Here is a 16,520-nt window from a genome sequence, read left to right as displayed (position 1 = left end):
CCAGGGAACTGCAGGCAGGGCAGTGGTCTCTCTCCCTTCCCCTGCACCCTCATTAACTCATCCRCTCCCCTGGCTGAGCTGCTCATGATCCAGTATTTGCCCTGGGGAATTTTATCCACAATAGTCAGAAATGCAAGGCTTTTAGAAACTGTCACTACAACAAACCAGCAAATACTAAAAGGATCAACTCTTTCACAGAGGCTGGGGTTTCTTGAGCTCTATTTTCATTTCCATAATATGAATTCCCTGTATTTTGATTACAGGGCCTRGTATCTAGCAAATAAATTCAAATTGTATATCCCCCTCGCTGCATTTTTAATTCGCTTGGATATAATAAGATACATTCTCAGTTTTCAATTTCATACAAAGCTGCTGTTATCAAAGTTTTATCTACCATTTAATTTCAGGAAAAGCTGAGAGGTGGGGAGGAAGCACGGGRCCTGGCTGAGGCAGCCAGGCCCTTCAGCGATGTCTGCGGCTGGGTCACACTGCCAGTCAACTGCACCCACTGAAAACACCTGCAGCGGCGCCAAAACCGAAGGAAAACACCGAGGACGCGGCAGGAAGGAGGCTGCTGCTGCTGGAGGACCATGTAGTATTTTTGCCCATATTTTTCCAGTGTTTCACCATCCACTTTAAGAACACAGAAGTGCTATAAAAATGATTCAAGGATCAGAAAGCTACCTTAGAATAAGAGGCTTAGGGAATTCAACGTGTTTACCTTTCAGGAAAATGAAAAGTGAAATGACTACAGAATGTAGGTACTTTCACAGGGAGAAATACTGCACAGGGGAGGGTATGGAGAATTATTAAGGAAAACAGAAAACAAGGTCCAATGGCTGCAATATGAGAGCAAGCATATTCAGATCAAAACCAACAACCAAAAAATCAAAAAAGGAAAAAGGAAACCYTATGTCCAAACAGGAGCAGCTCCAAAGGCCAGCCATATTAATATACAGAGCAGGTATTTTCACAGTTACCTTCCGTAATTCCAGCATCTCCTTCCTCTGAGGACAGCTATTTCAGAATCCAGTCAGTATTAACAACTTGGGATTGTTTTGCTCCAAATTCATTTACATTACATATCTCAACCTTAAAAACACACAACTGAACAGTAGTTAAGAGCATCATTTGAGATGCTGAAACCTTCATACAGGAAAGAACAGGATCAGCTCTCCTGATGTAGCTAAGCCACCAACCACACAGAGCAGCACCACAAAGGAAGCCACAAAAATCTGATGCACCATCATCTCCATGTTTGGACATGTTTCATATCTAGATAAGTTTCAACACTTATCAGGATTTTTTTAAACCTACTTGACTTTTTTTTTTTTGAGGCAGGGAAACGATCTAAGACCCACTTTCCTAGCATTAACTGTGCAGGATCAGTACAGCAGGGTTTAAAAACATGCGGACATACCCACAGTTATTTGTTAATTTAGTGTTATAGTTACACACTAGGTTTTCTGAAATACAAAAACTTGTTCAGGGACTGAATACTGCAATTGCATTACTGCATCTGAGGAGTCCTAAATCAGGATGTCAAGGTTAGATTAGCTTATGTCAACATATTTTGCTCTCAGACTTGCCTGGCAGAGCCATCTCCAGCTCCCTTGCCGGGTTATGAGCATTGCCAAGTTGTGAAGCAACTGTTTGCTGACAGTGCAAGTAAAGCAACATGTTAGGCCAGAAAACACTGCAGTTCTATGTTCAGGTATAAAACCTAACAGGCCTTTCTGTTTTTCTGACTTTTTATAATTCCCAAGTTCCAGCTTTATTGAAAAAAATCTTCATAAACAGTAATTCATACTTTTTTAAACTTACCATAAATACAGGGAACAAGAATGGACTAACATAGCTGTCATGAGGAAGAATTACCTCGTATATCATCACTTTACAAAGAAGGTGGGAGAGAGGAAGGAGCTGTCTTATCACAGACTAATATAAGCTATTCTTTTTCCTGAAAAAAAACCCACACTCACTTTCTTGTATTTAACGCTAATTGAGAGACACGGYGAAGCAGGAAGTGTTTCGCTGGGTTCCCTTGAGCTGAGTGCTGCTCCTGGCTCGCTGCTTTCTCCTGGAGCAGGCTGCACCAGGCTTCGGCCCTGCACAGCAAGCAGCGGCCGTGGAGCAGCCCATGGCCCTTCCCAGGGATGTGYGGTACAGGCAGGCCGGGAGGCTGATCCCCGGGGAAGCCCCTCTCCGGCTGCCTCACAACTCGGCCACAGAAACACTGCAGCACCTTCCCCACTCAGCTGGGGGGCCATATATTGTCATTAGAGAAGGAACACTGTTAAAATATGACCAATTTCAGCTCTGTGGTTTCAGATCAATAAACCAAGTCTTCAAAAAAGGAGTAAGACTGTTTGAAAGACTACATTTCACCTCTGCAAATGGGGGGAAGGAAAGAGATCAATAAAATGAGGTTGCCTTTCCAGAACATTATGAAATGTTATCATCTTACAAGCAATTTTACATGTCTTTTYTGTTACCAGAATCATTTGCAGGATGCTGCTCTCCTTGCCTGATTGTATTTAACTTACTGCCGAGCAAGTGGTATTCAAGCTGCTCACAGGAAGAAACTGTGGAAATGTCAAAGCAGGTTAAATTCTTGGAAAATGCAGTGAGCTCCCAAAGCTGACATATCCAGCTACTGCTTACTTAATGAACAGAGTTATGAGCATAACATGTTTGTCCATATGTGTGTTAGAGACAAAGCAGTCTAAGAGCATGGTTTTAATGTGAGGTACTGCACAGATTACCGTTTGTCACTGAAACAGTCTTGTTTACAGATGTTTTGGGACACARGAATACCAATAAGGTTTTCTATCCATAGCAGTATTTTTCATAACTGTGAAGAAATATCAAGTTTACACTTTACTATTAGTATGAATAGTGATTTTTATACATATTTATAAATACTCTCTACACATTTATACCATATGTCTGCAATATAGCTGTCATAAGGGACACAGATTAAACAGACAGACTACCACTTCCATGTTACGGCAGTCTTCACGGATAATTTTGAAACACTTTCCATCAGAAACAGRAAGACTTTTTCAATTTTGCTTTTTTTCTCCCCATACAAACAGGGCAAGCATGTCCTTGGGACTCCACAGACACAGGGTGCAGACAGAATTGCTATCGACCACGTCCGTGCTTAACGGCCACTGGGAGCCCATAGCACTAGGGTCATCGCCCTCCCAACCTGCCTTCTCTTCTGTGCTGTAAATTATCAGCCACTATAGCCCTAAGCCACCCTCTCCTACAAACGGGGACTCCTTGGACGATGTGCGTGCACTACTTAGCCCAACAGACTCTGTTTGATTTGATGCTTAGCCCACAAGAGCTGCACTTTATACTCTGTATAAATTGTTCTGTTTAGTCAGCAATTGGCAAATTAATTTGTGAAATGGCAAAATGCTCAGTAAGAGCATTCTTCATCCTTGCCCACATTCACAGAGTAAAAGCCACATAACACACAATGCACTGTGTACAGCTGCTGGTTGGATCAACCAAGATAAGAAATGCACATTTCCCACTCATTTTTCATCCTGCAGGTGGCATCAGTAAATCTTCTTCTTAGATATTCACCTTTAAGGAAGCCTCATAGTGACTCAGTTGCTCAGGAGCTCAACTTTGTGTTGAGATGCAACAAGAAAAAAGACATTATTGCCCAGCTTTATCCCAACAGCTGTAAAAAAAACTGTATTCATGAGAGCATCATCAGAATTAGTGATAAAATTGAACAAAAAATAACTAATTAACTGGTCAAAGGATCCATCTTCTGAACACAAACAAAAAGTGCTCAATACTTTAAATCCATTTCAAAAGAAGCCTTCTGTTAAGAAACAACCAAACACTTCAAAATACTATTAGCAATTGCATTTTAAACACACAAAAAAATCACTTCTACCCCTTTACACCTGTACCAGTTTGGAAACAATTGCTTAACTGCRTTCTGTGGTGACTGCTGGAGGTTACAGTCACAGAATGATTTATAAAATAAGTATTAAAGGGCAATTCAGGAATTTGCTTTAGATAAGAACATATCTCAATTCAAAAAAAATCAAAGCATAATTCATTTTCACATTTATAAAATCAGTATTCTGCCAAGTCAGCAATACAATAAAACAATAGCATTAAAATGTATGATTTTTGCAGTAAGCCCAGCCATGGTTTGGGAAAGTGCCAGTTGTCCATTGCTTTCAAAAGGAAGAGTTAGAGAAACAAATAGCCACATTTATCCAAGACTACTTCTGATGACTAATTCATATGCTGTTTGGCATAAAGGTAAACTTTTTTTTTTTTGAATGACATCTGCAAAATTAAGAAAAGCAGTTTTTTCCAAGCACACTATTTTTCAGGAATGTCAACAAGAGTGTTTTAAAGTAGTTTTTACCTTGCATCTAAATCAAATAAGAAGCAGTGATAAAACAGTTATCCTCAAAGCATTTATTTATTTCTGTCTGCTAAKTGCCCCCCTAATGAGACTTCTTTCAGGCCAAAGAAAACAACAATCCGAATCCGCACGTGGGGCTCCCAGGGAATGGACATTGACCCATACACAACCCAGCAGCTCACACCATGTTCACATACTYATGTACTCAAGCTTGCAGTTGCTTAATATAGGGCATTGTGGTGACAGGATTTTAAACACTACAGAAAAATTACAACAAGTGCTATCAAAATTACAAGACAGGTTTGGCCAATTTAGAAATCAATGCACTTGTTTTAAGCTGCTCAAATTCTTCAAAGAAAAAAGAATAAGAAGGTTTTGAATAAAGATGAGCCTTGTCTTTATATTTTAATGTCTTTAAAGTCTTAAGGCCTGTTAAGCCTTATCAGTTGGACAAGCTTTAAACAGTTTGGTTGTCCTGCATGATGTGAACTTCAAGTTTTGTTTTTAGGTTTTGTTTGTTTTTAAAAGAGAAGAGTATTCCTGTCAATTTAGCTCAGTATTTAATTGCAGAATCCGATATAACAAACTGCAGATGATGCAAATCCATCAAGGGCAGAAAACTCATCCAGAACAGCTCCTGAATATCTGACAGGGCTTTCATTTAAGATATATCTTAAATATTAATCATCTCTGCTGCACCAGCTCATATTTACCCTTACACGCACATACTCAGTATATATTAGGTAGAACAGTCCTGGAAACAATCACTTTCCTGCTGCTGATTTCATGCTCGACAGAGCTACCTGAGCTGCCAAGCGCCACGATGGCAGACATTTGGCAGCTTCTCATGATTTAAACAAGTAAATAAAAATAAAAAACACCACACCAATGTCAGCGCTATTTTTATATCCCTTTGGAATTAAGATGACATAACAGGAAGAAGTCAAATAAAAAAACTGTTCAATCAACCGCTTTCCAGTTATGATTCCTGAAAACTGGTACTTCAATCTCAGCTACTATTTAAAATCTCTTGCCACAATTTCCACCAAAACTGAGTATTTTTGCYGAAATTTTGTAACACCAGTGCAAGAAGCTTATTACATCCGATTACTTATCACCAAACATAGCCCTTTAAATGAAACATTAACAAAAACTTACAGCCAATCAGTTCATTTATTTAGGGAAAAGAGAAGCCACCCAATTTCTGAAGGCTCTGTCATACTCTCATATGGTAAAGAAACAAAAAATATCCTCTTTCAGTACCTTCAGTCCTTCTCCGTGCATGAGGGTAAAAACAAACCAARAACTTTAACATGTGAATAATTCCTCACTCATTTCCTCTTTCCTAATCCTGCATCTGCAATCAAATATCAATAGGCACAACATAAAAATCACTATAAATGATGCTTTGGCTTGCTCCAGCGACCACAAGTACGTTAGCAAGACCATGTTTGTCAGAATATGGTTTGGAAGGCACAAACAGGAAAACCAGAAGAGTATATACATTAATATATTGCTATTTGATTTATCATTTCTTTTTGCTAAGCCACAATTTTATGTTGTTTTTTCGCATCAGAAAGGAGAGAAGAGTTGAACAGTATTGTAAGGGGTAGCAGAGAAAATGATGCCAGCAGTAAAGTCAGAGCTCAGCACAGTTTTGAATGTTAAGCCACAGGAAAGCCAGTCATGAAGATAAGCCTATTTCCCAATGCCCCGGATCTTTTATTGGCATCGGATAGACTGTGGAGAGCTCATGTGCACAGAAGCCACATAGGGCCTCACAAAAAAACATCCTTCCTGCTGCTCCTTTCCTCTTTTCAAAGTTCAGCTTTAACACTGCTCTAGGCTGGCCAGGTGCTTACGAGAAATTCGTGTTTAGGTCCAACGCATTTAACGTGGCTTGTGAATAACCAGGGAGCCTGACCAACACCCTCTGGCAGCTTTTCCCTGTGTTGGATGGAGAGGTTGCCGCTCTTTCCTGCTCAGGAGCGCACACATGCCGCCTTCTCTCCCAGCCACCACAGCTCAGAGCCCCAGGCATTAAACTAAACTGAGGTGAAAAGCACTTAAACCTCACACCCCGAGCCCTGCTCCCGGCTGGCTGGGCACTACCGGGCGCTGTCTGGCATTGCCCTGCGAGCCAAGGGCCATGGGGCTCCCGCCAGCGCGCGGTGCAGCCTCCGCTGCGCGGGCACCTGCGCCTTCCACAGCCCAGGGAACATCCAAGGCATCAGCAGCTGCAACAAGGACCACGCTGGGATCAACAACGCAAGGAAGGGCCTTGAGGAAAACCCCAAAGCATATGAAAAATAAAGCTTGTTTTAAAATAAGTAGGTGGGATAGCAAAGACATAAAATACTGATTCAACTAAAGGTCACATTCCAAAAGGTTGCTTTGAAGGTAAAAACCATTCTCAAAAAAGCAGAGCATCTACTCTTGAAATGTTATTTTTGTAAACGGAGTGCAGTTTAAAAAAGCGCAATCCCTCTTTACATGCTTTGAAGTAATCAAACTGGACAGCAAAATCTAATTGCTTCCTCAAGAGACAGTGACCTATTTATTACCTATTTATCTTGAAAAGATTGCTTTGTTCATAGTACCACTCAAGTTAATACAAAATAGTTAATTCTCTCAAAAAGCTATTTAAAAAACACAAATCCCCTCAAATAAGAAGCAAAGCCTTTGTGAGGGGTTTTGAAAAAAAGGCAGTGACCTACAAGACATTCCAGACATTGAGCATTCGCAACAGTTCGGACTTGATTAAGAGAAACCACTTTAGCATCATTGTCATCTCACAGCTCACTGGACACTGCATCTGGACTCGCATGCAATTATAGCCATTTCGCCAGCCAAGTAGCATTCCTCCCTTTTAAGGGCGCACACATGGCTCTASGTTTGCCGCTACATCAGACACTTAGAAGTCTCAGCTCCAAAGCTGTCAGGAGGAGTTCTGCTCCCTGGCTGCACTTGAGACGGGATCCTACAACTGACCCTTCAGTAAAATGAAGAGCCTGTTGAATCAGGACTTCAGCAATACCAAGCACACTAAAAAATAATAAATAATAAATCTGTTACCATGGCTTCTATTCTAAAAACCCTATTTAGCACAAATCCTAAACTAATAGATTTTGTACCTAGTACTCAAAACATCAATTCCAAAAAGTGATCGTATGCTTGTGATCAAGAAAYTTTGTTTAAAAAAACTTATCGCATTTTAGTCAATATATGTGACTACACATAAGTCACTTAACATGTAAAATTTCTGTCCTTATCCCACAGGATAAGAAATAAAAGTCTATTTAGATAGGAAAATAAAAATCTGCTAAAAAAAGCCTACCACATAGTACATTCACCACAGACTATGGAAGAAGATGACTGTTCATTTCAACTCTGATCCCCCTGGAGAGAGAGAATATTTACTTTGAGAGCAAGAAATTGCATGTTAATTATGACCAGATGAGGAGTGTTATCATTTGGCATGCGCTATTCTTTCTTACTTTCCCCAAGAAGTGCACAAATAAGTTTCCAGTACTTCAAGWTATACTTTATTTGCAAGTAAAACATTGGATTTTTTTTTATAGAAGAACTAAAAAGTAGCTTTAAAAAATCCTCACATCCCAAGAATCAACAATTTAAAATYAGATCCTGCAAGATCTTTACTTTATGCTCCCCACTATAACACATCATTCACACACCAAAGCAGTCAAAATGACTGACTGCTTTTGTTTGTGTTTTGATTTTTTTTAGAAACATTTTGGTCTACTTATTGCGTCAGAATAAGATGCTGTTATTTTCATATTATCCTTGTTAACTTCATTTTACTCTAAATTTGTAAAACCTCAGAATTAGATAAACCAGCTACACAGAATGAATGATTATAATTGACTCCAATACAATCAGCTGCTGGTTAACATTTTGCAAGTTCAGACATTTGCAATGCAATAAAACCAGACTTTCACTGCAAAACCTAAAGTATGCAGACAGTAAAGTATGCAAAGACATGCAAAAGTGTCAAAAAAAGCATATTTGCTATTCTTGCAATCTTTCTGAATATGTTTAACATTATACCCAGAGAGGAAGATAATAAAATTACTGAAAATAGAATGATAACCAAGCAGAACTTTGAAGAAGAGATGCTAACACTAAATAAGCTGGATTTCTCTGTCCACTTTTCAGAAGCTCAGAAGCAGCATTACCTCTGTTCAGTTGACCCCTACCTCCAAGCTCTTCTCTTCTCAATGGCCTTTTTGTACCTGATCCAGAGAAATCAAATACTGCTCTACGCATCAACACTGGTGTCTGTATATGTACACACACACACACAGAGGAAAAAAGATAGAATAAATATATTCATACATGGATTAAAAAAAGCCAATATCTGCCAATATCTTCTGAGAGAGAGAAGCGGAAAAAAACACACACACTAACAGCYGCAATAGACATAAACAGGAAAGATATGCATTTTAATTTAAGGAACCTAAGAGCCCATCCCCACACTCTACAGTTTCATGGCAATTAAGCACAAGGTTTGCATAAACACTTCAAAATCATCAAAAGCTGTTTTATCAAAACAGCACTTAAGTTTTACATATGTTTCAACACAAATTAGTATTCAGAATTAAACAGCAAGTTGACAAAAAAAATGGATGTCAGCTGCCTGTCATTTTAAACTCCAACAGAGCTAGAACGGACACAAAGGAAGGCAGACTCAGACTGGGCCAGAGTGATGCATCGCTTCTTTCCAAATACTTCATAGTTTAATCAACTTATTAATTCTCCAGTTCCCCTAGACTCCTAGCTACTCACAATGAATTTTATCTCTATAAGAATGCYTGAATAATAATTTCTGCAGCAGTAATGCTATTGGAACTGTAATGACCAAAGGATATTGCAAAATAAGGACAACAGTAAAACACTGAATCCTAGAGAGGATGAAGCGATGCTCGGATGCAGTTTGCTTTCCTGTAGACACATCTGCAAACAGTATCTATATGGTAAGAATATGCCCCTTAATTTATAGCCAGGAAAACCTAAAGCATAGGAATAAACCTGTTATCGAGGATACATTGGTACAGATACCCAATATGAACCTAAGGACACAGGAAACTCCACGAGAGAGGCAGGAGCGGGCAGCCCTAGAGGTGGCGGCTGTCACTTTTGTCCCTGTTGGAAAACTGAGTGCAGAAGACTCRGGAGCACCTTGGTGGTGCCTCAGAGGGCTGTACCCAGGGCAGGCTGAGCAGTACATGCCTGCACCCACAGAGCTGCAGCCCCCTGCTCTCAGGTACCAGGGCTGCAAACCTGCCYGCACAGCACAGCTCTGGGGCACGGGACTCCCCAGCCGGCTCTTGGGAAATCCTTCCCCAACCAAATTACMTCTTTACGCTGCTTTATATTGCTCTGCGAGGATTTGGGAAGGCAGAGAGGATTGCTCCTTTAAGCAGAAGGAAAAATGAGATATGATCATCACACAGCCAAGCCACTGATTCACAAAGCTTTTTCTACGTATAAAATACGTCTAATTTAACTTCCAATCTTTTAAAGAAGACTTAATCCTCAAATGCGTATCTTCCTTTTGTTTATAGGGAAGGAAAGATTGCTATTTTAAATTAAGCAAGTGAACTTCAGTTCCCTATTTAAGATAGAAGTATATTCTGTCTTTAATTGGAAAGAACCATCCAAACTGCACTGCTCAGCTCTTCACCCTACTCATGTCCTCAGCAGCAAGAGCTCCCAGCCCCAGCCAACATGACGGTAAAACGCTAATTTGTGTGGATGATCAGTCCCCAAGGGAATGAATTGACACCACCAACCCATCCCACAGCATCTCACAGACYGGTGCCAAACAGCTGTGATTCAAGTAATTTTAGGTACTACCACCATTGACTGCTTAGATGCTAGACAGCTTTTACAAGCCCAAGCTTCCCCTCGCCCAGTAATTAAGCTATACTATTAACAAAGGATAAAAAGAGGCCATCAAGTTCTAAGGTGTAATTCTTACTTTCCCAGCTCTATGTGGCATGCACCAAACCTGTCACAGGGAGACACCCTCTTTTTCTGATCAGAAATTACRCAGCATAACCTGGCAACTTTGCTCCCCTCCTCTCTGCACTTCTATACCAATGTATTTATCCTGTGCCTACTCCAGCGCAGTCTCCTTGCTAGCACACAAGTTTAAAAAAGCTCTGGCCACTTTTACAAAAAGCAGAGAGATGGAGCAACAACATTTCCATAAGAGCATTTTAGCTGCAAAAAGCAATACGAAAGGGGAGGCTAGAGATGCTTATATCAGCACAGAAGGGAGACAAGTAGGATTACTTCAAAAAGTAGGGAATTGTATCAGAAAGTAGAATAGAATTTTTTTATTATTATTATTATTGCAAGGCAGGGAAGTCTTTGTAGAAAATAACCTTTGGCTATTTTTCTACAGCCTAAGGTCATGTTTGCTTGGTTAGTACTTACTATAAAGAAAGATAAATAACACATTTCAAGCAAGCAYTTATCACTGATTTAACACTGCTCTGACAAGACTTAAATACATTTCAAATAAGTATCAACAACTATAGATGACAGACAATTCCAGAAAATACTGCCTTTGAACCAATTATGCGGCAGCAGGGATAAGCCACTTGCTTCCTAAAGGGGAGTAAGAGTTTGGGGGAGGGCGTTCATTATTACAACACAAGATAAGTTTGGCCAGAATAATTCTAGCAATGACTCATGGTTACCAGTCAGTAGATATGGAAATGACTTGTTCATGAACAGTTCAAATGTCTCAAACTCCGACAGCCAGGGGCAATACAAAGCTGAGCAAAAAGAAGCCGTCTGCAAAAGATGTCAGCTTTCCGAAGGAAGAAAAAGCCGTAAAACACATTTCATTTCAGATATATATGATAAACTACAAAGCAATAGTTAACCAGTTGTAGTAGTTCCAAAGTGAGTCTAAATAGACTATGGGGAGGTTTTGGTTGTTTTGAATATAAAGTACACAACTAGTCGTTTTTTATTTTAATTCAAGGGGGATATAAGGGGAAGAGAGCGGCTTTTGTTTTGCTTRCGTTTTGCTTTGTTTTAGACCAGTGCTGTCAATGTGAACCTCTAGTCAGAGCTAAGGAAGAGACATTGCTCTTTGCCACCATTCACTTTCAAGGACACTTGAAACACATGCACACATGAATTTTTTTGCTATTTTTAATCAAGCTCAGAAGTAGAAAATAAGAAAAATAAAAAACAAAAACAAAGACATGGCACGACCTCATAATTTCAGACTTTTACTTTGCTTGAACAGAGGGCAGTTGCAAGTTACCTTTTCTTTTTTTTTAAACAGTTGCTACCACATTTGCTTCTGTAGTGCCAGGTGAAGGCACTGAAGCAACCTTATCTCCCTTACATTATTAAAAAAAATGTACAGACAAGAAGGATTTAAATAGCCTTGAAATGACGCTYATAACTTTCTCGGCCCTGAACTGATTCCCTATTTCTTAATCTCTCATCTGTATCTGTACCACTGCCTTTGTTAATAGAGCAAAGCACGGCACTTGTTCTTCTTTGGYTGTCCCAAAAGCCCTTCCTGTCCTACAGACACCACTGACGGCAGTCATGGCTCTGTTTCAGGATTTCCCTGAAAGACTATATTTCAGGTCCTGATACTCTTCTACAGCTCTCTTTAATGTGTGTGTGCATATACATATATAAATAAATCATAATATATAAGACAAATATATACATAAAAAAATCACATATACATAAATATATATTTATATATATAAATCACACAGATGCTTTAGCCCAAATCTAACCTCTTCCAATGGAGTACACAGAGAGCCTAAGTGCTTTATCTGGYGATTACCTCCCCCACTGCAGTATGTGGCAGGAGGGACTGGAGCCGAGTGCTTTATCTGATTACCCAAGTCCATTTCATTTCTATTCTCAGAAGCCTCCAAATACCCTTAACACAAATATCACCCGGTAAAGCAAGGGATATCAGAAGGGAAGTTACAGCTCATCTTGTCGCTAATGTTCAAACCTATTTCCCCAAAAGCCTAAGCCTGCAAACTAGACAACAGCTTCAAAGGTTCTCGTGCACAATTTTTGAGCAGGGGAGGGGGAAGAGGAAAAAAGGAGGAAGGTGGGGGGGGGGAAGAGCCATGTTTGTTTATTTTTCACTACCAGAAGCGGAGATCTAGGAGTCAGCAAAAAGAGGTAACATTGAGCCTCAGAGCCAATAAAATACACCTAAACTGCCTTGGTACGTGCTTGAGAACATGCTCAGCGCTGCATTCGTCATAGTAAGCAGCCAGAACACAGACATTACCAGCAGCCCAGTTTCATACAGAAAGCACAGCAGCTGGAACAGCAATTCCCAAGTGTAGACCTTCCAGGTGAAATGAGGCTTCCATATATGTTTGAGAGTTGTCAACATTATTAGCATTGTAGGAAACTTCCTTACACAGTCCCTCTGAGCTTACTCCTCCCACCATCTTTATAAACTCTACTTTGACCACCGTGAAAAGCTCATCTTTTCTACTACAAAARCTACATTGAGACAAGCTGAGCACAACACGCAGCACGGCAGTGAAACACTGRCACAGATGTGCTAAGGAAAATACAGTTGTGCATGACAAGAGAACCTGGCTACTCTCTGCTTGGCAAATCTAAGTAAAGATTGGACTAAATTGCTATAAACCTTATAAAATCAGAGTGAGATCCTAAGCAAACGATAGATAAGCACAAGAAACTCCACAGACTACCTTGATTCAGGGAATAATTCTATACAATCTCTCTATTGCACACTTTGCAATGCTAAGGAGAACCACAGCCTGGGAAGGGTTTACAATTTATGCTGAAGCTGCCGGGAAAGAAATAGGAAAGGGTGAAGGGGAAGAATGATGGGGACTAAGTGAGGAAAATACGAAAGAATCAGCAAGGCAAAGGGAAGTGGAAGAATGTTTCACCAGCTAAGGAGATACTGACTTAGCAACAGTGACACTCTTATTTCTAGAACATGGTACACACAAACACACACAAAAGGCTTCTGAAAAGAAAACCTTATGCTATTGAGGAAAAAAATAGCTAATGGGTAACAGAGTTATATTTGAAAACAACCTTGGTATATTATTTTCATAGCTGCATGTAGCCAAAACCACAGACAAACAGCAACTATCCTTTATAAATGAAGTCCAAATGTAAGAAACCTCCTGAGGAACCAGGGATACTGTTACAAGAGGCAACTTAAAGTTTGCTGAGAGATTTCCCAAACAGATGCAATTGACAGGCCTAAAAAGAGCAGATTTTATCCCAATGATGAAGGAGATAAAAGATACTTCTGCAGCCATTATCTTCAACCTTACCTCAATCCCATGGCCTTCTCCTTAAGGAAGGCAGTGTCCTCCCCAACTCTCATTCACACCCAGAAGTGCCTGTAGTCCTTACTGATACCAAGCTCAACAATGTAAAAGCAAGGAAAACTCCACAAATATCCCCCTTTCCTCCTTGCCCCCACCCTGGTCAGGTTGGCATTTCAAGCCTTTCAGGGGCAGGGGGAGAGCAGGATTGCTGGATTGCTTCCAGCTGCCTCCATTCTTGGATTGGGCTTACAGTGAACACCAGTGAAAGCCCAGGAGATGGGTAGGAACATGTGTTTGGTGTTAGGTCTGCTCAAAACAGAGGTTTGGAGGCCCCACCAGGCCTACAAAAAGCCAGAGCCTGATCAGACCTTATTTCTACTCCAAGACTGATGGTTTAAACCCCAACATGTATCCTTTCACACACAGGTCTCTCTCAGAGTTGTCCCCTCCTGTAACTGATGGGCAAGTGTCCACAGGAGGCTTGGGACGAAGCCCTTACAGGTCCCACGAGCAACAAGGGAGGCTCAGCCTGGGGAGGCCACCAAGTCACCTGCCCTTACGGGTACACGAGGAAGGAGCACTAATGGTTAACAGCTGGATGCACAAACCTCGCCAAAATAAAGTGCCTGGAACTGGCTTTGGTCATGGCTCTCAGTTTGTTTTCAGCACTAAGAACAATTTCTGAAGAACCTAGGAGACCCAGAAGCTGCACAGGAGTTTTCAAATATTTTTATTTTTGAATTAGAGATATATCTTTAATATGGAAAAGAGACCCACAGGTATATAAATACCTAAAAACAATATTATCACAATAATCTTATGTAAAGAGAAACAAAGTAGCAAAAGACCAGGCATTTGTGCAGGTCTTTGTGCTGGTCCCTCTCTTCCACTTTGCAAGCAAGTCATTCTGCTTTCCGAGCCATGGCCTAACTCTTACAATTAGTTTCCAAGAGCACAGTTTATCATCTGACATATCAAAACACAGACCATAGTTCAATGAAGCAGCACCCAAACAATATCCAAGATATGCAGATAGCAAGATAAAAAGCACATCAAAACATAACCCAAAGGCAAAAAAAAAGTCTTCATTGTTGTTATGAAACCTTAGCATCACTGCATCTTTATCCCCTTCCTTTTCCAGGCTGGGGAGACTGGAATTCAAGTGTATCCAGTCAACTTGTTAGTTTGATGTCCAGAAAGCCGCTCCCCATATTACAGTTCAGTAAAATTATCAACTATTGATCAGGTAATTTTTTGCAACAAAACCTTAACATTTGCCGTTTTACAAAATACATACCAAACATGTAAAAAGGGATACTTTCAGACAGCGTGTAGCTTTTTAACCAAGCATGGTCTCTAGTTTAAAAAAAAGCCACAGACTGAGGTCAAAGCTATTGCAGCAAGCCCTTTTTCGCCTCTCTTTTCAGAGCACCATTCATGAACTGTTCACAAAGCAAATCTTTCCATCATATTTTTAAATAGCCTTTGCAACAGTTTTACCGTCTTCAAAAAATAAAGATCAGCAGAACACAGTGATTAGATTCTTGTCCCAAATTGGAACGAGACGTGTGTTTTAACCCTCTAAATACGTAACCTGATCATGTCCTCAACAAGGAGTGACAGGAAGTGTAGCCAGCAGAAACCTTTATTCTCCCATTACATTATTTTAATCCTCTCATACCAGGAGCTGGATTTTCCTCAAGTAACATCCACCACCTACAGTGGAGACACTGAAGCCACTGGCATCAACTAGTTTAAAAGAGAGGGATACAAAATTCCACCCAACTTTGGGTGTTATCTTAATACCTGCTTGGAGTCATTGTAATATAATTTGGTTTCCTCTTCAAATGTTTCTTTAGAGTTCCYACAGAAAGTTAAGCCTTGATGCTAGTTATTATGAACTTCCCAGTGGAAAACACACAGAGCCCRACTGCCACATAACTCCTGCAGCCCCTGCTGCCATTTCCAGGGTTCCGATCTCTCGAGCCCAGTTCGGAGAGAGGAAGATGGGAATGCTGCGGGGCAAAACGCCACGGCCTTCGTCTGGCTTSGCACCAAGTCGTGCTCATGGCAGCCCTGCTGGAAGCTCCCGCCAGGGCTCGCAGCCCCTTCCCGGCCTGGGAGCGGCACGTGCGGCTCTGGCACCCGCGTCCAACGGCCAGAGCCGAACACTGCGGCGCAAGCAGCCAACACGGAGGTGCCGTCAGCGAGGTTAGCAAGCGAGCCCCGCCACGGGCGGCCGCGGCGCCACGTCCCCCTGCTCGGTATTTACAACCTGAGGTTTCAACAGCCGAGGCTTAAAGGGCTTTTTTCCCCCACCTCTCCGGGACTCCGAACGGATCCCGTGTCCACACGAGCTGTGCGGCTTGACCCGCGCCAGAGGCGGGCGGAGGCGGCACGTACCGGGCAGGCACCAGCCTAAGGAGCTACCGGACCCGGCGGAAAGAAGGGAAAGGGACACGCGGGGCTGGCGGCGCCGCCCGGCCGCCTCAATGACAGCGCGGGCTCGGTGACCCGCGCGGGCGGAGCGGAGCGCGGCGCAGGCCCCGCGGCGGCGGCTCACCCAGCTTCCCGCGGGACTCCTCCAGCTTCTGGATCTGGTTCTCCAGGAAGAGCACGGCCACGCCGAAGGCCAGCACGGCCAGCAGCTGCAACTTGGGCGGCAGCATAATCCTGAGCAGCCCCATGAGCAGCCGCAGCCGCAGCGCCCGCCCGCCCGCGATCACGACATAACGCGGGGCCGGGCCGCGGGGGCCGGCGGGAGC

General features: G+C 41.7%; 2 protein-coding genes across 2 annotated transcripts in view; one reads left to right on the top strand and one right to left on the bottom strand.

Annotated features, from left to right (window-relative positions):
• HS2ST1 (heparan sulfate 2-O-sulfotransferase 1) overlaps positions 1-16,514 on the bottom strand; it is a 71,306-nt gene extending 54,792 nt beyond the window's left edge. Inside the window, exon 1 of the mRNA XM_026037908.1 lies at positions 16,319-16,514. Coding sequence (XP_025893693.1) covers positions 16,319-16,442 — 124 coding nt within the window. The 5' untranslated portion in view covers positions 16,443-16,514. The remainder of the gene's footprint in view (positions 1-16,318) is intronic.
• SELENOF (selenoprotein F) overlaps positions 16,441-16,520 on the top strand; it is a 20,794-nt gene continuing 20,714 nt past the window's right edge. The window contains exon 1 of the mRNA XM_026038022.1: positions 16,441-16,469. Within this exon, the coding sequence (XP_025893807.1) occupies positions 16,441-16,469 (29 nt within the window). The remainder of the gene's footprint in view (positions 16,470-16,520) is intronic.

This window comes from Nothoprocta perdicaria, unplaced genomic scaffold (genome assembly GCF_003342845.1).
Source record: "Nothoprocta perdicaria isolate Ctin4 unplaced genomic scaffold, notPer1 scaffold_20, whole genome shotgun sequence".
In the NCBI taxonomy this organism is placed as follows: domain Eukaryota; kingdom Metazoa; phylum Chordata; class Aves; order Tinamiformes; family Tinamidae; genus Nothoprocta; species Nothoprocta perdicaria.
This window is presented reverse-complemented; position numbering and strand designations above follow the sequence as displayed.